At 44.4% G+C, this 22,219-nt stretch overlaps 1 protein-coding gene across 1 annotated transcript in view; it reads right to left on the reverse strand.

Moving 5' to 3' along the window:
- Window positions 1-22,219, reverse strand: part of LOC311248354 (ADP-ribosylation factor 1-like) — a gene marked incomplete at its 3' end in the record, with an annotated part of 98,089 nt that overhangs the window by 21,556 nt on the left and 54,314 nt on the right. Inside the window, exon 5 of the mRNA XM_084339251.1 lies at window positions 15,930-16,049. Within this exon, the coding sequence (XP_084195377.1) occupies window positions 15,930-16,049 (120 nt within the window). The remainder of the gene's footprint in view (window positions 1-15,929; window positions 16,050-22,219) is intronic.

Genomic DNA, 22,219 nt, shown 5'->3' on the forward strand with positions numbered 1-22,219 from the left:
CCCTCCTAGTTACACACACAGTCCTCATATCCCTCCTAGTTACACACAGTCCTCATATCCCTCCTAGTTACACACAGTCCTCATATCCCTCCTAGTTACACACAGTCCTCATATCCCTCCTAGTTACACACAGTCCTCATATCCCTCCTGGTGACACACAGTCCTCATATCCCTCCTAGTTACACACAGTCATCATATCCCTCCTAGTTACACACAGTCCTCATATCCCTCCTAGTTACACACAGTCCTCATATCCCTCCTAGTTACACATACACACATTCCCCCACACATATTGAACCGGAATTTAAACCTCATTTGAGTGTAAGAGCTCACACAAACATGCCCAGTGGCCCCTGGTTTAAAATTCTGGTAACATCACACATTTTGAATAGAATATATATATATATATATATATATTTTTTTTAAAGTACTTTATTGATCGTGAGGGAAATTCAGCACCACAGATCATTCACAATAAACATTTAGGTAGTCAAAATAAAAAATCACAAATAAATATACAGTCTGGGATATACATAAAAAAAAATTAAAAAAAAACAGGGCCTATAAAAAGGAGACTCATTGGTGCGATGCAAATTTTTTGGAACTAAACATAGAAAAAACCAAGGCGTTGGTCATCCACTTCAGTAGGAAGAAGGTGAATGTCTCTCCTGTCATCATTAGGGGGCAGGAGGTTGAAATAGTCCAGTCCTATAGATACCTTGGCGTTCACCCATGGACAGTAAGCTGGACTGGAAGCAGAACACAGATTCTGTGGTCAAAAAAGCACAGTCTCTGCTTTTTCATTTGAGGAAGCTTAGATCATTCGACATCAGCAGGTCACTTCTTCATGTCTTTTATCAAGGTATCCTGGCTATAGTGTCCTGTTTAATGCTGTTCCGACAAAAAACGTATAAATGAAATCATTAAAAAGGCTGGCTCTGATTGGCCTCCCTCCTGATTCCCTGGAGATCATCATAGCCAAGCGAACTAGAACTAAACTGAACACCATTTTATCTTTTGAAGGCCACCCACTGGTCAGTATATTTGATGCTCTGTGAAGCTCATTCAGTGACAGGTTGATGATGCCTCGATGCTCTACTGAGCGATTGAGAAGGTCCTTTGTTCCTGCTGCGGTTACATATTTTAACGAACATCGTTAAGCACCGTGTTGAGAGAGGCTCTCCTACTGTGTTGTGTATCCTGTGTATTGTATCATGTAACTGTTTCTTTCATGTTTGTATATTTGTATTCGCTCTGGTGGCAAACCATGTTTCCCCCCTGGGATTAAGAAATATCATACCAACCATACCATACATTTGGAGGATTCTCTCTGAATTCTAGCTTTTTCCAACAAGAACTGTCCTTAACAGCACAGGAATAACGTAAGTTATTCCCCTTTAAATGTCAAGGTGACTTGTCTCTCGTCAATAACCGAAGCAGAGCTCTCTCCGCTCCCGGTCTCTAGAATGGAAGTTCTTCTCGTTTGTCCCCGGGGAGATACTGTAACAGGAACACTGTCTGTCCTCGTTGTCCTCCTCCTCCTCCTCCTCCTCCTCCTCCTCCTCCTCCTCCTCCTCCTCCTCCCCCTCTCCCTCCTCCTCCTCCTCCTCCTCCTCCTCATCCTCCTCCTCCTCCTCCTCCTCCTCACTCCCTTCCCTCTGTCCTTCCTCCGTCCACGCAAGCTCACCGACCCGTAAAGCCTTTCACCGGCACATTCTGTGGCACGACGACAGATCTGCCCTCGCTCCAGTGGCGTCTGCTAGCCCTCTGAGGTCGATAGAAGGGGGGGGGGGGGGGGGGGGCAACGGCGGCGCAACTGGATGCGAGCGGAGAGGACCGTTTGGTTAGCCCTTTCACTACTACCACACTACCAAAGGGTTAACCCTTTCACTACCACACTACCAAAGGGTTAACCCGTTCCCTGCGACAATACAGAAGGTTAATCCTTTTCACCGCCACACGGCAAAGGGTTAACCCTTTCACAACCACACGACAGAAGGTTAACCCTTTCACTACCACACGGCAGACGGTTAACCCTTTCACTACCACACTATACAGACGGTTAACCGTAGTGAAAGGTTAACCGTCTGTACTGTAGTCGTGTTTCAATTGATTTGTTATCCTCGCTCTTTGCCTCGTCTTGTCGTCTCTTTGTTATGATTTTATACGCCGTGTGATTTTATATTCCTCTTCTTTTGCTTAACTCCATACGGTACGTACACTCGACGTGACAGTGAACGAGGGAAGCCGCTCAGCTGCCTTTCCAGTTTAAATAAAGGTTTGAAATGAAATGAAATAATATTGCCGTTGTTCCTTTAAGCGTGTGTGTGTGACACAGGGGGGGGTTAGGGGGTCTGACTGTGCGTGAGAAAGAAAAAGGCAACTGCTACATCGATCATCCATCAACCTTGCCTTCGCCGCATGTACAAACCCCCCCCCCCCCCCCACCCACCCTCCTCTCATTCACTTTCCACTTTGTAACCTTCACAGCTCCACCCAATAACACTGTAATTCAGAGCGCGGAGAGAGTGCAGCGCTATATGAAGGCGTCCCCCCCCCCCCCCCCCCCGGAGGGACGCGGAGCCCAGGTAGAGAGTCTTACGTGTCTCAGATGATGATGGATCTCACTCCTCCTCAGAAGAACCCGCTACGGCTGCGGTGTGCGCCGTGAACCCGGTCCGTTCCAATTATGTGACTGACATTTATCATCTTCTCAAGCTGTTCAATTTAGCAATATTATGCTCTAATGCTCCGCGGGCCCATTGTCACCGTGGGAACAATAGAGGAGGCGAGCCAATGAGGGCTCATTATGGGGCGTCTTTAATGGATTCCCTTCCTTCCTTCCGTCGCCCCCCCCCCCCCCCCCCCCCCCCCTGAGACGAGTCGAGCACCTCCTACGCTCCTAAGTCAGCAAACTTGGAGTGTTAAAAGGAGAACGCCACCCGTTTACAAAGATTCACATTATTCTCGAAGTCAACTTCCTGCCTGTTGTTGCTACGGAAACTGCCCAGCCTGGTACATTGTGTACGGTTCATTTAGTGGAGAAACGGATGGTTAAAGCGGCAAATTAAAGACAATCAAGCGGAATTTTCTTCAGTCCTCCACAATGCCAAAGAGCTGCTGTGTTCCGCGTTGTACTAATGACAAAAACAAAAATCCAAATCGCAAGTGTTATACCATCACGGAGGGAAAAGTGGCTGCGGCTAACTTTCGGCTAACTCGCTCTGCTGTTGTGGTCGTGGTAGCTACATGCTAAGCTAACGTTAATCACATCATATCGAACCGATAGGAGCTTATCTTATCTAATCTTACATGGATGTTTGATCGGGTAGTGGCACACGTGGTACCACCACGTAAGATTAGATAAGATAAACTCCTATCGGTTCGATATGATGTGATTAACGTTAGCTTAGCATGTAGCTACCACGACCACAACACCAGAGCTAGTTAGCCGAACGTTAGCCGCCAGCCACTTTTTCCTCCGTAATGGTATAAAACGTGCAATTTGGATTTCTGTGTTTGTTTTGTTATTAGTACAAAACGTAACATAGCAGATTTCAATTTGGGTATTCGAGAGATGGCCATGTCTGTATGTGTTTTGTATGGACATTATGTCAAGTCAATCAGGGGGAGCTTCTTTGAATCATATCTCGCCTTAGAATCACCAGAAAGGCTTTCGAAATAGTGAAATGCCATGTTGGCCTCAATATTTTCAAAACAAATCGTATGAAAATGTTATGAAATGAACAAGAATGTGATAAAACATGTAATAAAAACGGACCTCAACACATGCATTTGATACTAGAAATCCGTATGGTCCCCCTATACCAAGATGGCGGCGGTCTCGTGACATCAGAGTGTCTTCGAGAATGTTCCTTCCTGCACCCCGGGGACAGTTCGTCAGTGTTAGCCACCGAAAACCTGCACGGACTACAACGTAATGGCCGGTTGGTTAGGGTACCTTGTGTATATACTGCACCTACTTTTACTCTCGCTTCATAGTATAATATTCAGATTCATATTCCTTATTGCCTCATCAGAACCTCATCTGCACCCTTTGTTTACACTGTTTATTTTTCCTCATATTTTTATATTCAGATCTAATTTTCTTCTTTCTACTATTACCCTGCCCATACCTGTACCTCCCCTCCCCTGTTATGATTCAAGGTAGGAATGTTGAGTCCAATAGTAGAAAGGAAGAAGGAGGCGGAGATGGTGTTGCTCTTCTCAAAATATGTGTTCTTTTATTATCAGAAGCAAGATAATGGAACGAGAAAGCATAGTGTAGCCAGGCTACAACTGAGAGACAATTTAGCATAGCGAAAAAACCGTACACAAGACGGAGAAATAGTTTAACACGACATAATAACAAAACCCGACAGATGTCCCACTTCTGTCCGTGGCCGACCGCTCGCAGTACTTCTGTTGAAGATCCGACAACAGACAGGAGAACAAAGGATTACTATAAAGGCAAAAATACCCAGCAAACCACACGCGGTAATTAGTGACAACAAATCACACAGGTGACAATCAATCAGAGCTAATTGCAGGGAACAGGGTGAAGTACTCCAGAATGGCAGTAGGGTTTCCACTCCTGAGAGAGGACAGAAACCCCGAACGTTACACTCCCCCACAATTCACAAGACCATCTTCATCATAAAGTTGCAGTATATGTAAAGTTTAAAGCATCGAAATACCCTTGATGTCACCATGGATGAAGCCGGCTGAAGGAAGCTCTGCAGATGTCCCTGTCAGATGTCCACGTCTGATGTTCCTGTCAGATGTTCCACGTCAGATGTTCCACGTCAGATGTTCCTGTCCGGTGTTCCACGTCAGATGTTCCTGTCAGATGTCTGGTGACATGGAGCCAAAAGGTAACACCGGTAGTTGGTCATGGGCCAAATAATAATAGTATTTTTGTAACAGTATTTTAGGTATAATACTGTGTTTGCACCTTGTAATAGTCAGGTTAGTTTAAAAATCCCTTCTCACATAGTTAAATTGCATCAAAATAGACCAAAAGAAAATATATAATCATTTTCTGGAACCTTGTGGGGATGATGGTGTGGAGGGATTGAATTTGGCGTACGGGTCCTACTGTAGCCTCCTACTATGGGCAAAACCGATACAGTATGAATGACTATTGTGACGTTTTCACTCTCCGACATTATCTTCATCTCAACTATGAGAAGCAGGGTGTCGCTGAAAAAGAGCATTTGTGCTGTCTATCTGTATGTCGTGTAGTATGTCATATATGTTATGATGAATAGAAAATGGGGGGACCCTGATGTAAACAAGACGAAAGTCTTTCTCTGGTCTGCTGCATCCCCTTAACAATTGTGTGTATTGAGCTGTACTGTGCTGTACCCATTCTGCAATCTGTTAATAAAGTTTTCAATCAATCAATCAATCAATCAATCAATCAATCAATCTGAAGGTTCCCGGTTCAGCGTGTCATCGTAGTGTCCTTGAGCAAGACACTTAACTCCTAACTGCTCCCGACGCACGCTCGCCTGAGTGAGTGAGTGAGTGAGTGAGTGAGTGACTGAGTGAGTGAGTGAGTGAGTGAGTGAGTGAGTGAGTGAGTGAGTGAGTGAGTGAGTGAGTGACTGAGTGAGTGAGCGGGTGAATGTGAGGCTCAAGTTGTAAAGCGCTTTGGATAAAAAAAAAAAAGATGATGCAGGCCATTCACGCAGCAGAAACAGGGCTTGTTTGTTTTAGATGCATGTCGTTCCAAACAATAGAAAACCTTTAATAGAAAAACTATATATAATTTCACACATCATTTAAGCCTAAATGAGTTGCCGGCAGCCATGTCAGAGAATACACCTCACCCCCCCCCCCCCCCAGTTACCTGGCACAGCTTTAAGATAAGATAAGATAAGTGCAGTGGTGGAAGAAGTACACAGTTCCTTTACTTAAAAGAACACGCCAACATTTGGGGAAGTTAGCTTACCATCTTCTCCAGAGAGAGACAAGAAGATAGATACCAGTTTCCTCTCTGTGTGCGTTCAGTAGAAAGCTATCTGGCTGCATGTTAGCCTATAGCTTAGCACAACGAATGGAAGCGGACATGGCCAAAATGTTGGCGTGTTCCTTTAAGTAAAAGTAGAAATACCAAAATAAATGAGTACCCTGGTAAAAGTAAAAGTCCTCCAAGTAGATTTGACTTAGGTAAAAATAGAGAAGTATTTGCCATTGAATGTACTTAAGTATCTAATGTGAAAATACGCATTCTACATGACGTTTGTGTATTCCAGTGCTTTGGAGCATTCAAGCCTCGATCCATTGAACTCTAAAGGTTAATGTTAAAGTGGTATGTGGTCCACTTATGCTGCTCTGATTTGTACGTCCTTTTGAAGTTGACGGGCTTCAAATGTGAAAAGTATATAATCTTCATAAATCTTTGCCATGTTATCTACATGCAAAATATTTTTCTTCAAAGTAACGAGTAACTGATGGGTTCAGATAAATACAGTAAATGTAGTGGAGTAAATAGTACAATGTTTCCTTTGAAATGTAATGGAGTAAAAGTATAAAGTTCCCTAAAATTAAAATACTGGCGCAGAGTACAAGTAGCTCGAAATTGTACTTAACTCTTTCACTGCCACACGACAGAAGGTTAACCCTTTACTATCACACAACCGACGGCGATGCTCCATCATTAGCATCATTAGCTCCGCATCCGCGGAGCTAATAATGCTAATAATGGAGCATCGCCGTCGGTTGTGTGATAGTAAAGGGCTAACCTTCTGTATTGTCACAGTGAAAGGGTTAACTGGCTGTCGTGTGGCAGTGAAAGGGTTAAGCACTGGTCCTTTCCAATCCTCACCGCTAGACCTTGTGCCCACAGTGCTGTCACTTCAGAAGGACACAGAGGTCTGCGTTATTTCCAGTGGAAAGGAGTTCCATATCTGACTGCTGAGGGTGATAAAAGGTAAGATAAGATAAGATATTCCTTTATTGATCCCCTTGGGGAAATTCGGGGCATCATAGCAGCGTGGGGGAGGGGGGGAGGGGAGGTACAGGTATGGGCAGGGTAATAGACTAGACAATAAAACTATATCTGCATAAAAGAATATGAGAACAAATAAACAGTGTAAACTGTTTGGACTGCATTTCGGGCTGTCCCCGACTAAGGATTTGGATGGTCGACTATGATTGGCCAAAATTTGCCGTTAGTCGACTATTGGTCAAAAAAAATATATATATATATAATATTTAAAAAAATATATTGCATTTTGTATCATTCCATTTGGGCTGTGGGGGTGCTTAATGTCTGAAGGAGTCGACGGAAGGCTTCTTGTCCTCTGCGAAAGCATGCAATTGGTCCACTGATGGATACATCTTGATATTTGACTAGTCTAGTGTGTTCATTAGATGGTGAAATCCTCTTTCAGTGCCTCTGTGCCTGTTTTCTTAGGCAGTTAGCCTCTGGTATACGTGCCATTAGCGTTAGCCACGCTTCTAGGCCTCTTTTCTTTTGGAAAGAATGAAAATTAAAAAAAAATTTAATTTTATATTCGACTAAGAGGTTGGCCAGTCGACTACTGCTCCTTTCAACCGATTAGTCGACTAATCGACTAATAGGGGTCAGCCCTTTATATAGCGCTTTTATCTAAAGCACTTTACGATTTGTTCCTCATATTTTACACATTCACTCACACATTCACTCACACATTCACAGCGGAGGCGACCATGCAAGGTGCCAACCTGCTCATCGGGAGCAGTTAGGGGTTAAGTGTATTGCTCAAGGACACTTCGACACGCTGCCCAGGAGGAGCGGGAATCGAACTGGGAGCCTCCGGATTACCAGACAAACTGCTCTGTACCTCCCGACCACTGTGCAGACCTTTCCATCTCTCTACATTAATACAATTAGATCTGAATATAAAAATATGAGAACAAATAATAAGGGTAAACAATATAATTAACTCTGAATATAAAGATATGAGGACAAATAAACTGTGTAAACAATATAATTAACTCTGAATATAAATATATGAGGACAAATAAACTGTGTAAACAAACAATATAATTAACTCTGAATATAAAGATATGAGGACAAATAAACAGTGTAAACAATGTAATTAACTCTGAATATAAGAATATGAGAAAAATAAACAGTGTAAACAATGTAATTAACTGAATATAAAAATATGAGAAAAATAAACAGTGTAAACAATGTAATTAACTGAATATAAAAATATGAGGAAAAATAAACAGTATATGAATCAATGAATGAATAGTTTAATTTCGGTCTTTGTTTACAACAAATCAAAAACACACGTGTGTGGACTTACAAAAAGGAAAAAAATCACAAATGTACATATTCAAAGTAAGCTCACACACAAAATCCCAACTTAATGACCGAAAAAAGGAATAGGCTGAATGAAGCGCATGCTTATTTTTGCCCATCCTTTACAATTCTTAAAGTATAAACAATATAATTAACTGCAGACGTTCCATCTCTCTTCCATCCCTCTACACTTCCTGTTCAGACAATACATTCTGCTGTTTCTCAAGTTCTTTGAGTTCATCGTGTTTCCACGGCGATATGGAACGGAGGAAGATGACTCGTCTCAGATGGAGGGGTGCATGGAGTTTGGGCGGGGGGGGGGGGGGGGGGGTGCCGTGGGGGTGCCGTGTCTCTACTGAGGTGTGGGGGGGGGGGGGGGGGGGGGCGTATGGCCGGGATTTTAACCCTTTCACAATGAAAGGGATAACCTTCCGTAGTGTGGTAGTGAAAGGGTCAACCCTTTGTCGTGTGTGGCAGTGAAAGGGTTAACCTTCTGTATTGTCGCAGTGAAAGGGTTAACCCTTTTGGTAGTGTGGTAGTGAAAGGGCTAAACTCCGGCCATCTATCCCAGTGGTTCCCAAAGTGGGCCAAAGAACGGAACCGCGAGCAACAATTCAGGCATTAAGGCTTCGAACAAAATGACCACCGGCAAGATGGCTCTGTGTGCCAGTGGCCGCACCGCTCCAAATTGTCACTAAGCTTACAACGGCACTACCGATGATGAACACGGCTTTATGTGATGTAAGCAGAAGAGAGAGAGTTAAAAATCGTTTTGTGAAGAAGCAACTTTTCCAAACTGGAATGGATCACGTCAGGAGATGGTGGACGGTTTGATCGTCTCTTTGTTTTTCGGAGTTGAAAGGTGCCGTTGAAGGGGTGTTTGTTCTTTGTTACAATAGACCAGAGAGAGGCGGGGAGACAGAGAGAGAGAGAGAGGGGGGGGGGAGAGAGAGGGAGAGAGACAGATAGAGAGAGAGAGACCACCGCAACACTTCCAGGATTCTGAAATAATGGCGGAGAGAGCGGGGGGAGAGAGCGGGGCGAGAAAATTAATGAATGTGGATGAGAGCCTTGACATCAAGTGGTTGTAGCTACGGCTGTGGGCGGTGCGGGAGACACGATCCAATATACTTTTATATACGCCCGCGTCTCCTGAACACGGAGAGACCAATTGCAAGTCACTCGGCACTTTCTCTGCCGAGCTATAGTCACTTTTCCGCACATAAATTCACACCTACGCATGCGCAGATTGCCCATAGAGTCTAGGTTCATCAATCTGCGCGTGCGTAGTTCAGGAGTAGGTGCGAAAAAGCGACTATAGCTCGGCCGAGAAAGTGCCGATCGGCTTGGGATCGGTCGCGGCGTGTTCAGGAGACTCAGGCGTATATAAAAGTCTATTGGATCATGTCTCCAGCACCCCCACAGCCATAGCTACAACCACTTAATGTCAAGGCTCTCATCCACATTCACTCATGTTCTCCCCCCGCTCTCTCCTCCATGAGCTCAATGTAACACGGAAGTGCAGCGGTCAATAAGTCTACATGTTAGAATAATAGCCGGAGCGACAGTGGCTCAGGAGGTAGAACGGTCGCCTGGTAATCAGAAGGTTCGCGCACCCGATTCTCGGCTCCTCTTGGGCAGCGTGTCGAAGTGTCCTTGAGCGAGACACTTAACCCCTAACTGCCCCCCATGAGCAGGTTGGCACCTTGCGTGGTCGCCTCCACTTCTTGCTTTGGATAAAAGCACTATATAAATTCAGTCCGTTTACCATTTAGCTCTACACTCCCGACAGACATCACTGATGTAGAGTGTCTGTGGTCAGTAACATGGGTCTCCCAGTCCCTCCTGCTCTGCAGTAAACAGACATCACTGATATAGAGTGTCTGGTCAGTAACATGGGTCTCCCAGTCCCTCCACTCTGCAGTAAACAGACATCACTGATATAGAGTGTCTGGTCAGTAACATGGGTCTCCCAGTCCCTCCACTCTGCAGTAAACAGTCATCACTGATATAGAGTGTCTGGTCAGTAACATGGGTCTCTCAGTCCCTCCTGCTCTGCAGTAAACAGCCATCACTGATATAGAGTGTGTGGTCAGTAACATGGGTCTCCCAGTCCCTCCACTCTGCAGTAAACAGCCATCACTGATATAGAGTGTCTGGTCAGTAACATGGGTCTCCCAGTCCCTCCACTCTGCAGTAAACAGCCATCACTGATATAGAGTGTCTGGTCAGTAACATGGGTCTCCCAGTCCCTCCACTCTGCAGTAAACAGCCATCACTGATATATAGTCTCTGGTCAGTAACATGGGTCTCCCAGTCCCTCCACTCTGCAGTAAACAGCCATCACTGATATAGAGTGTCTGGTCAGTAACATGGGTCTCTCAGTCCCTCCGCTCTGCAGTAAACAGTCATCACTGATATAGTGTGTCTGGTCAGTAACATGGGTCTCTCAGTCCCTCCACTCTGCAGTAAACAGCCATCACTGATATAGAGTGTCTGGTCAGTAACATGGGTCTCCCAGTCCCTCCGCTCTGCAGTAAACAGTCATCACTGATATAGTGTGTCTGGTCAGTAACATGGGTCTCTCAGTCCCTCCACTCTGCAGTAAACAGCCATCACTGATATAGAGTGTCTGGTCAGTAACATGGGTCTCTCAGTCCCTCCTGCTCTGCAGTAAACAGTCATCACTGATATAGAGTGTCTGGTCAGTAACATGGGTCTCCCAGTCCCTCCTGCTCTGCAGTAAACAGCCATCACTGGTATAGAGTGTCTGGTCAGTAACATGGGTCTCCCAGTCCCTCCGCTCTGCAGTAAACAGAGAATACATTTTCTAGTATCCCGTTCCCACTTTATCCAATCAGGAGAGAGAGCTCCACACTGCAAAAATGGTCTGACAGAAATAAGAAATAAAAAACCACTCACAGCTCCTTTAACACCCCATAAAAGCTGACTACAATCTTTGCCGGAGTTTTGTTGTTGTTGTTTGCAGTCATAAAATAGACAACCTCCACGATGAAGATAGACTGGAAACCGGCACCCAGCTTTTTTGATTCAGCCGCTACTTTGAGTTCGTCGACGACTCTGACTCTGCCTCACGACAACAACAACAACAACAACAACAACAACGGCTCTGTGCCTCGATTTTAACGTTGCGTTCGAGTTGTTTTCTTTTGTTTGAAATATTCTACCGTTATATGTTATCATTATTTGGTCTGTAAGTGGTATTTTTTTCCTTGTTACAATAAATGGTCCTAAATGTTCAAATAATAGCTTATACACTCCCGACAGTGGGAAGGGATACCAGAAAATGTATTCTCCGTTTACCGCAGAGCGGAGGGAGACCCGTGTTACCGACCACACACACACACTCAGATCCATATCAGTGACGGCTGTTGGAATGTAGAGCTATTTAACACTTATCTTAACAAAGAAAAACACCACTTACAGCACCTTTAATCACTTGGGGGTGGGGGGGGGGGGTCAAGGGTCAAGGGAAAAGGGAGGGAGGATCACGCCTTTGTATTTCAGAGCACTCTAAAAATCCTCCAGTGACCCCTCGTTCTAAATGACCACCTTCTAGCCCACGTGCAAGGAGTGCTGGAGGTCAACTCTTTCCCCTGGAAGCACAGCGGAGTGAGTGGGAGTGGATTGTCTGGAGCTCCATCTTCCTCTGGGACGACCAGGGAACCACGATGTCTTCCAGGTAGAAGAGAATTCTCGCTCCCCAGTGACATGACGACTGCAGAAAATACCACTCAGTTGAAAGTTGAAACTAAGTGCAAAGTATTGGCTACTTCTCACTCAGCTCCACAATAACCAGGTATGGTTCTTTACAGAGATAAGTGCCTATCCCTCCTAGTAAAACATACACACAGTCCTCATATCCCTCCTAGTAAAACATACACAGTCCTCATATCCCTCCTAGTTACACACACACAGTCCTCATATCCCTCCTAGTAAAACACACACACAGTCCTCATATCTCCCCTAGTAAAACATACACACAGTCCTCATATCCCCCTAGTAAAACATACACACAGTCCTCATATCTCCCCTAGTAAAACATACACACAGTCCTCATATCTCCCCTAGTAAAACATACACACAGTCCTCATATCCCTCCTAGTAACACATACACACAGTCCTCATATCCCTCCTAGTTACACACAGTCCTCATATCCCTCCTAGTAAAACATACACACAGTCCTCATATCCCTCCTAGTTACACACAGTCCTCATATCCCTCCTAGTTACACATACACACAGTCCTCATATCCCTCCTAGTTACACACAGTCCTCATATCCCTCCTAGTTACACACAGTCCTCATATCCCTCCTAGTTACACATAGTCCTCATATCCCTCCTAGTTACACACAGTCCTCATATCCCTCCTAGTAAAACATACACACAGTCCTCATATCCCTCCTAGTTACACACAGTCCTCATATCCCTCCTAGTTACACATAGTCCTCATATCCCTCCTAGTTACACACAGTCCTCATATCCCTCCTAGTTACACACAGTCCTCATATCCCTCCTAGATACACACACAGTCCTCATATCCCTCCTAGTTACACACAGTCCTCATATCCCTCCTAGTTACACACACAGTCCTCATATCCCTCCTAGTTACACACAGTCCTCATATCCCTCCTAGTTACACACACAGTCATCATATCCCTCCTAGTTACACATACACACAGTCCTCATATCCCTCCTAGTTACACACACACACAGTCCACCACACATATGCATTTCAAGTTCAAGTTTCTTTAATAGTTGTCATACAGAAGTACAGAATACTTTTATACAAAATGCTTCTTTCTGTTACGCTCCAGACACTGTGCTAGACAAAAGATAAGTATAAAATAAAATAGTATAGCATGTAAAAAATATAAGTAAAAATAGAAGTCACGTACGTAGACACAGTGTTCAGTATATACATATGTACAATGTTCGATGCAGAATAGACAGAGTAACTGAGTTACCGTACAATATACAATATACTATGCAATATACTAATATACAATACTATACAGTGCAAAGCAGAAATGGGATGAGGTACAATTTAGGTACAATTTACAGTAAGGTGTACTGAGGTATGGGTTGTAGTGCAAATCCTTTACCAATAAATATAAAGTGTGTCTAGGTGTTCTAAAGTGTGGAGAGTGGGTGCTGCAGTGTGTTGTTTGTTTAAAGTGAGTGTGTGCGTGTGGATGTGTGTGTTGTGAGTGCATTTGATGGTTGTTGCATAGTGTTTATTGTTCGTTGAGCAGCCTGATGGCCTGGGGATAGAAGCTTCTCATCAGAGAGGTCCGGCTGCAGGGCAGTGGCCCGGGAGCAGTGATCGTGGTGCAGTGCCTTGCTCAAGTAGATGTAATACCAGCCACCCTTCAGTCACCAGCTCACAGCTGGTATATACACCCTCCTGTCGGAGATGTGGATCGAACCAGCGACCTTTCGGTTACTGGGCTGCCGTCTTCTTTTTCTTGTCTCCCCAATTAACCCGAAACGGTGTTATCCTCTGGTCCGCCGAAAGATAGTGTGTCACAACAACAACACTCACGGGAAAGTGAGGTCTTTCAAGTACATAGACGGGAACCATGAATCTCTCCAGACCCAACAGAACCCCCCACGGTTGTGAGCGTTTCTGAATTCCCTCCCCGCGCAATCCGCTGACTTGAGCGAGAGGGCGGGTTCAAGATCTGTCTCAACCCTCTCCCGCGTACGCACTTCATCCCCCCCCCCTCCCCCCGTGGAGGGATGACGGTGATGACCTTTGATAACAGCTCCTGGATCTGGCAGTCTTCGTCCGATCTGATAACACAGTCTTTTTTAGTTCCTTTCAGCAGAGGGTTAAGGGTTTTTTCGAATAGCAATTTGTGACCTTATATCCTCAATGTCCCATCTGACCAAGGTGCTGTGGGCTGCGTAGATCTCGCCATGCTGTGTAAAGTGCTGGAGGCGAGAGAGCCACACTGTTCGAACATCGAACAAGTCGCCCCCCCCCCCGGCCTCTACCTCCGTCTGCCCGGGCTTAACCGGTCCGAGCCGTGGGGGAGGGTTTGTGAAATAATATTTCATGGCGAATGGTAAATGGTGCATTTTATATAACAGCTTTTTATCCAAAGCGCTTTACAATTTCTTGTTCCTCGCATTCACACGTTCACTCGCACATTAATAATAATAATAATAATAATAACTTTATTTGTATAGCACTTTTCATACAGAAATCGCAGTGCTTCACAGCAGTAAAAAAAATACAGGCATAAGTGAGCATAAAAAAGGTAGCAAGGTAAAGTAAATCATTCAGTAATAAAAATGAGAGAGAGTAAAAAAGTGCAGTTTGATTCAGTTTAAAAATAGGCAATACTAAAAATAATAAAATAGAACAGACGGAGTAAAAAGTGTGATAAAAGAGTTCAATAAAAATATACAATAACATTTACAACAGAGCATCACTCATAACACTTGATATAACAACAGAGCAGTGCATCGCTCTTAATACTACAACGTTCAGTTCTAAATGACCATATAGAACAACAGAGCATTCACACACCGATGGCGGCCGACCTGCACACAGGGAGCAGTTAGGGGTTAAGTGTCTTCGCTCAAAGACACTTCGATACACGCTGCCCCGGGAGAAGTGGGAATCGAACCGGGAACCTTCTCGATTACCAGACGACCGCTCTACCTCCTGAGCCACTGTAGCCCCTCTATCTTCGTTTGGGGGAAATATTAGTAATAATTTTTGGAAAGTTGTGCTTCGATCAGCGTTTTTTTTTTATCTCGGCTGCTCCCCTACATTTTCAAAAGTCTTTAATCTCTTAAAAACCCTAGCCCTATTTTCTGAAAATCCACCTAAAAATACATATAATGGAAGATTGCTCCACTTCTACAAGTGCATTTGCATGTTCTTGGTATCTAGGGACATCTATGGAAATTATCCATCAGAAATATTGTGTCTGTTACTAGTCTTGAGTAAATTGTAATGAACCAAAGGAGAATATCAATTCTATTTATTGATTTTTGACGGTGAATAACATGCTAAAAATGACCAGACATGAAAAACTCAAATCTAAGCAAATGAATAAAGGGAATATGATTAAACAGAAGGTTTTGTAGATACAGTACTGAATTCTGCCATCCGGACACATGCAATTTGAAACATTATTATAGAATATAGAATATCTGTTATGGTTTGTAAACAACCCCAACAGCACGACACAGACAGGTAGTTCAGAGTTAGCCAAAAACTAAGGGCGTATTTATTTACAAACAGAAAGAGCGAAAAAACAACATAAAGCATTCAGGGGGAATGTCCTTGAGCAGAGTAGGCTCTGCGGCTCTGCAGCTCGGCCCAGAGCAGAGTTGGCTCTGTGGCGCTGCGGCCTCTGGCTCTGCGGCTCTGCAGCTTACTGTCTATCCACTCGGAGAGGAACAGAGAAACAGAGGAATGTCAATAACCGAACGCAGGGATTACGAGGCAGTCCAGTAATAAAGCTGAATCCAGAAATAACAAAAGGCGATACCTCTTCAGTGTTAACGAAACACACAAAAAACAGAAAGGTCTTTAGTCCAGGAAAAACGAGGAAAAACAGAGCATCAAAAATATACTTCCAAACTCACCAAGGGGCAAAGTGAGATACGGGCGCGGGTCCAGTGAGATACGGGGCGCGGGTCCAGTGAGATACGGGGCGCGGGTCCACGGGAGCAGAGAGGGGCGACAGCGGCGAATTCCAAGGCGTACTGGAGAAACAGATGGAGAACAACACGGGAGGAACAAGCTGCAGGCGGAGGTAAGCAAAACGACCCGACAATGAACCTTCAGAAACCCCGAGTATATAAGGGCTCCCTTCGAGCTGATTCGAAACTCCCTTCAGGTGTGTGGAGGTAATTGGTACCTGGAAGCGTGTGGTAATGGACCAATCCTCACAATATCAGGCCTATAGCCAAGTCGCACATCTATGGATCGAACCAAATCTCCTCTTTCCAATTGCAGAGTTCAATTTGGATTTAGTATCACCAGGCGTGCAGCAAAAACTGTGAATGAAATCTACTGTAAATAGAGTTAATGTTTTATTATGTAGATTCCTCCACCATTTTTTATCGGATTGCAATGCTGTTTTTTGCAAGACGCTCACTGAAAGGTAGATACTCTAACTGCGTTCTAATTTATGCCAATAGCGTTCCGTTTTGTGGTAGATAATCCCGAAAAATAAGATAAATAAAAAAGTTATTCCACAAGTAATTTGATTGACAGGAGCTGGCTTGAGCTGGGTAGGGTCGTTTTGTGAAATGTCAACGCTCATGGGTCTCATTCTCCAACGGACTTATGACAAAAAGGGCTTTCTCTTAGGGCCATTTGAGACCTTGAATATAGACAATATATTATAATATAATATTAATTATATATGTTTTATTGGGACGGTTGGTGAATCCCAAAATCTTCCAGAAAAGGTCTCAAATGGCCCTAAGAGAAAGCCCTTTTTGTCGCAAGTCCTTGGAGAATGAGACCCATGAGAGTTCTGGATGTCCTCTCCTCATAATGACTACAAACAAAATGGCAGCGCGGAGCTTTTAGCATCTATATTCGCTCGTTTATGAACGCATTTCCTGATATTTCCTGAACTGATATTTCACTAATAACACTTTAACCTATTGGTAAACAAACGTATTGCTGACAAAACTGACGGACCGCTCGGGGCTAAAGAGGTTAACTTCATCATCATAAGCTATATGAATGTCAAATTGATTACAAAAAAAACGTCATCGTGTGCTATGCCATTGGAGACCTATTTCTGAAGCGCTGTGGCTATCCTGTATCGACGCTGCGAATCCGGAAAACACGACATCGCTGCCTTCTGTCGGGCTTCACCCTCAGGCGATCAACCTCAGAACCAACCACGTCGGCGTCGCGTATTGCAGACGGTAGACAGACCTGTCTTCTCCATCTGTATGTCGAGGGAGGAGGATACAGCACCTCAGATCGACCCCCCTCCTCTCTCTCTCTCTCTCTCTCTCTCTCTCTCTCTCTCTCTCTCTCTCTCTCCGGAGACATGGATGGGAGTGTGCGACATCACCAGACTGGCTGTGGTATAAGAGGTGGTGGCAGAGAGAAGACCCTCTGTGAGGAGCTATAGCCAGGAACAGGGGGAGCACTTGGATCGGTCCCTGGGGCGCTGGCCCCACGCCGCAGCCCGTGTCTGCTCCCGGGCTGCCCTTGGGGGGGGGGGGGGGGGAGGACGACAGGACAGGTCAAGCGCAGAGAGAGGGCATTTCATCGGCGACCCAATGCATGTGTGTGTGTGTGTGTTCCTGTGTGTGTCGCCCATCTTGCATGCATGTTTTATTCTTCTTCTCCTTCTTCTTCTTCAACTTCTTCTTTCTTCTTCTCCTTCTTCTTTCTTCTTCTTCTTCAACTATTTCTCCTTCTTCTTCTTCAACTATTTCTCCTTCTTCTTCTTCAACTTCTTCTTTCTTCTTCTTCTTTCTTCTTCTCCTTCTTCTTTCTTCTTCTTCTTCTTCTTCAACTATTTCTCCTTCTTCTTCTTCAACTATTTCTCCTTCTTCTTCTTCAACTTCTTCTTTCTTCTTCTTTCTTCTTCTCCTTCTTCTTTCTTCTTCTTCTTCAACTATTTCTCCTTCTTCTTCTTCAACTATTTCTCCTTCTTCTTCTTCAACTTCTTCTTTCTTCTTCTTCTTTCTTCTTCTCCTTCTTCTTTCTTCTTCTTCTTCAACTATTTCTCCTTCTTCTTCTTCTTCTTCAACTATTTCTCCTTCTTCTTCTTCAACTTCTTCTTTCTTCTTCTTCTTTCTTCTTCTTCTTCTTCTTCAACTATTTCTCCTTCTTCTTCTTCTTCAACTATTTCTCCTTCTTCTTCTTCAACTTCTTCTTTCTTCTTCTTCTTTCTTCTTCTCCTTCTTCTTTCTTCTTCTTCTTCTTCAACTATTTCTCCTTCTTCTTCTTCAACTATTTCTCCTTCTTCTTCTTCAACTTCTTCTCTTCTTCAGTGCTGTTACAGTGTTTCGTTGTCTTTGATCCGGGACACCTCCTACATGTAGTGATGTTGTAACGTCTCCTCGTCTGAACCTTCTACACAAGTGACGTTGTTGTCTGACTCACAACCACAGAGACACCGTTCCAACACTGGTGGTGTTTCTATGACGATCCATGGCGGAGTTACCACCACAGAGTAAATTAGTATAGATGTTCTTTTCCTTTTTTACATTTCCACTTATTTTAGGTGTGTGTTCATGTTCCAAGAAATGTTTTCCTATTAGGAAGAGGAATATCCTGACTCCTAGCATGTCGAGTCTGAAAGCTTCAGAGCTTGTATTAATAAACATGAGTTCATATGATTCATCATCTCCCATGTGGCCAGGCTTTATTTAAAAGAAATGTCGTCTTGGGGCGTACAGTATATATATAAAAATATCAATTGAACCATTTTTGCAGTAAAATATTTCTATACAAAAATCCATTTAATTTATGGGAGACCTTAACACACACTTCTTGAACACACACGCACACACACGCACACACACACACACACACACACACACACACACACACACACACACACACACGCACGCACACACACAATGCACCTTAACATACCTTGTTTCTTCTTCCTGTTCCTTTCGGCCATGGAATTTAGTGGATCATATTAAGTGAACTATATGCTATGTACTGTTGGACTGTAACAATTCCATGTGAAGAAAATGATGACATGCACATACACTTTTATGCAAGACACTTTCTGTTAATAATTTACTATTCTATTTTATCTTACCTCATTTTATATTTTATGTTACTACTACTACTTACGGTTATTGAACACACACACACACACACACACACTCACAAACACACACTGCACCTTAACATGCACATACACTACACGCAAGACACTTTCTGTAAATAATTGACCATTTTTATTTGATCTTACCTCATTTTATATTTTATTTGATTTAATCTCACACTACTTCTACTTATTGTTACCATTCTTGTATTCATTGTTGTTTCTTAATTGTGATCACTGTTGAGTCTGAGCTCGAAACACAAAGATGTCATTACCTGCAATGCCCCTGTATTGTTGTGTATTTGACAAATAAAGAATTTAAGAAGGGAACTGCTCCCGCCTACCTACGGTCAATGGTCTCTAACTACACACCCTCAAGACCCCTACGCTCTGCATCTTCTGGCCGCCTCAGACCTACTCCTATCCGAGCTCCCGGAGGGTCATCAAAGAGAAGTCGCCTATTCTCAGTCCTTGCCCCACAATGGTGGAATGAACTACCCACCCCAGTTAGGACAGCCGAATCACGTCCAATCTTTCGCCGTCGACTAAAGACGCACTTCTTCAACCATTATCTGAATTAAAAAAAGAAAAAAAAATTATCTAACCCTAACTAACCTTACTGTCATGCACTTGTCCTAATAAACTAACCTACACTGTAGCACTCAACACTTTGATGAACATTGTTACTCAGCTGATAGAGTTGTGCCCTTCCTGATGGCTTGTCGTACAGAACTTGTAAGTCGCTTTGGATAAAAGCGTCAGCTAAATGACTAAATGTAAATGTAAATGTAAGAAGTCTTTATTTGTCATGCAGTTTAACACACACATGCGAGATGGGCGACACACAGGAACACACACACACATGCATTGGGTCGCCGATGAAATGTCCTCTCTGCACTTGACCCATCCCGTTGTCCTTTCCCCCCCAAGGGCAGCCGGGAGCAGATAGGGGCGTCGGCGTGGGGCCACGCCCCCCGGGGACCAATCCAAGCGCTCCTGTCCGTGTTCGTCAGGGAAGGCGACAGCGTTAGCGATCTGTTCTGCATGTTTTTCCGTTGGGTTTATCTTATCAGAAGGGGAACCCCTTGCGAGCACAGAGGGGGAGAACATGCAAACTCCACACAGAAAGGCCCGGGAGATACCCCCCCCCCCCCCCACCTGGGTACCTGGCAACGTGGAAACCTGGTCCCCAAGCGGGAATCGAACCCTGGACCGTCTAGCTGTGAGGCGACAGTGTTAACCACTACACCAACGTGTCGCCAACTTGAACTTGAACCTTAAAGATGAAGGAAAGCCTTGTTGTGTTTTGCTCTACCTCTGGTAGGAGGCACCTCAGAAACTAAAGCCCTTTTTGACAGTTTGTCACACATAGCGCCTTTTTCTGGCGGCCGCATGCGCTCACACCTCATTGGGAACAATTGAAAAAAAACACTTGTTGTGCCCAGAAAAGGGTGCTATGTGGACACAGGCCATAATACAACAGCCAGTCTCCTTCTCTATCTCTATCTCTCACTCTCACACAGACACACACACACTTCCCCTGGTATGGATGTGACCGTGCGCCAGACCCGGCGCCATGGGCGGGCATTAGGGGGCCGGGCCCGCCCACTGAGTCAGCTGTGCCCACCCTGGTAAAAAAAAGAAAAAAAATCAATCAAAGTCGACTATTCAAATCCTTAGTCGGGGACAGCCCTAGTGGGCACTGATGTCAACAACAACACTACTGAAGCTAGCACGGCACTCTGTGAGAATTTGTTTTCTACCCTCAAGAACGTCTTTACAGAACATCGCCTTAGTATGCTTCATCGACGCAAGGCCAATTTAATTCAGTTGGCATTTGAGAAGGACTTAACAAAAAAGTTCAGGAATGAGTGGAGAGGGGCAGTGTTTTTTTTTTTTTTTTTATCCACTTTTTCTCCCATTTTCTATATTTTCTCCCATCCAAATTTCGTATCATCCAATTCAACCCTCCCCTGTCACGGATGCTGTTTCTTGCCTCCCACAAGCCGGCTGCAATGTGGACTAAGTCATACATAGCACAAGTCCCCTCCGGTACTTGAGGTAACAGCAGTCGCATCTTTTCACCTGCGCAGCTCGATCTCTCAGTGGCGAGGAGTAACGCGTGGGAGGCTCACGCTGCCCCCGACACTTCCTGATTCTACTGCGCAGGCGCACCAACCGACCTGTAGGAGTCGCTGTCCACAACGCCCGATCCCCACCCATCAGTTTCCCACCCCCTAATACTGCCAATGTGTATTAGTACGGACGACCAGCTAAACTGAAAGCAATGTGGAGCGCTGGGCTCGAACAGGCGAGCCCAGCGTCTCCGCATTCGTGGCGAGCGCCTTGCCCACTACGCCACGTGAGAGGGGCAGTGTTTTAAGAAGATTTCACTCTGTCCCCAAACGCCGCTTGCAACTCTACTAATGATGGTGAGTAGCCTGTGGAGGAATTTTGTTTGCTTTTTTATGCACCTTATTTTTGTCAGTTCAGTTCAGTTTGTCAGTGAATTCAGAAGTGTTGAATAAATGGAGACTTTTCAAAGATATAGAATAGAATAGAATAGAAATGTATTATCCTGAGGGAAATTTGACACTGCAAATCACTCAACATTAAACATTTAGACAGAACAAGTCACGAATAAGAATAACAAAACAAATGGCCTAAGAATAGAATAAAATGAAATAGAATAAAAATAGAATAAAAGATACAGTAAATAAATACAGTAAAAATATACTGACGTCTACAGTAGGTGTAATATTGCACAGTGCTGTTTAAAAAGTAAGAGTCCAGGAAGCGTGAACATTTAAGGCAACCAACTTGTGTTCAGCTTTTCGTTCAGCGTTTCTCTGATTGGCCACACGGCCACGTGACCGCGCTGCCGCTCTGTGTGTTGTTGCGCCGCCCGCGGCAGAGAGCGACGTGGCAGAGAGTGACCCGTCGGCCGCGCATGCGCATGAGGCTCCCCCAGGTGCTCTGAGAGGTGCTCGTTGTGTTGTTGCTTAATGCCAGAGGTGCTCGTTACGCCGTTGTGTTGTTGGTTAATGCCATATCGCCATATCAGCAGTGTTCGCGCGGTTGCTTAACGCCATAACTATATATAAAAAATTGTAT

Source organism: Notolepis coatsorum (genome assembly GCF_963971535.1).
Source record: "Notolepis coatsorum genome assembly, contig: SCAFFOLD_274, whole genome shotgun sequence".
Taxonomy (NCBI): Eukaryota; Metazoa; Chordata; class Actinopteri; order Aulopiformes; family Paralepididae; genus Notolepis; species Notolepis coatsorum.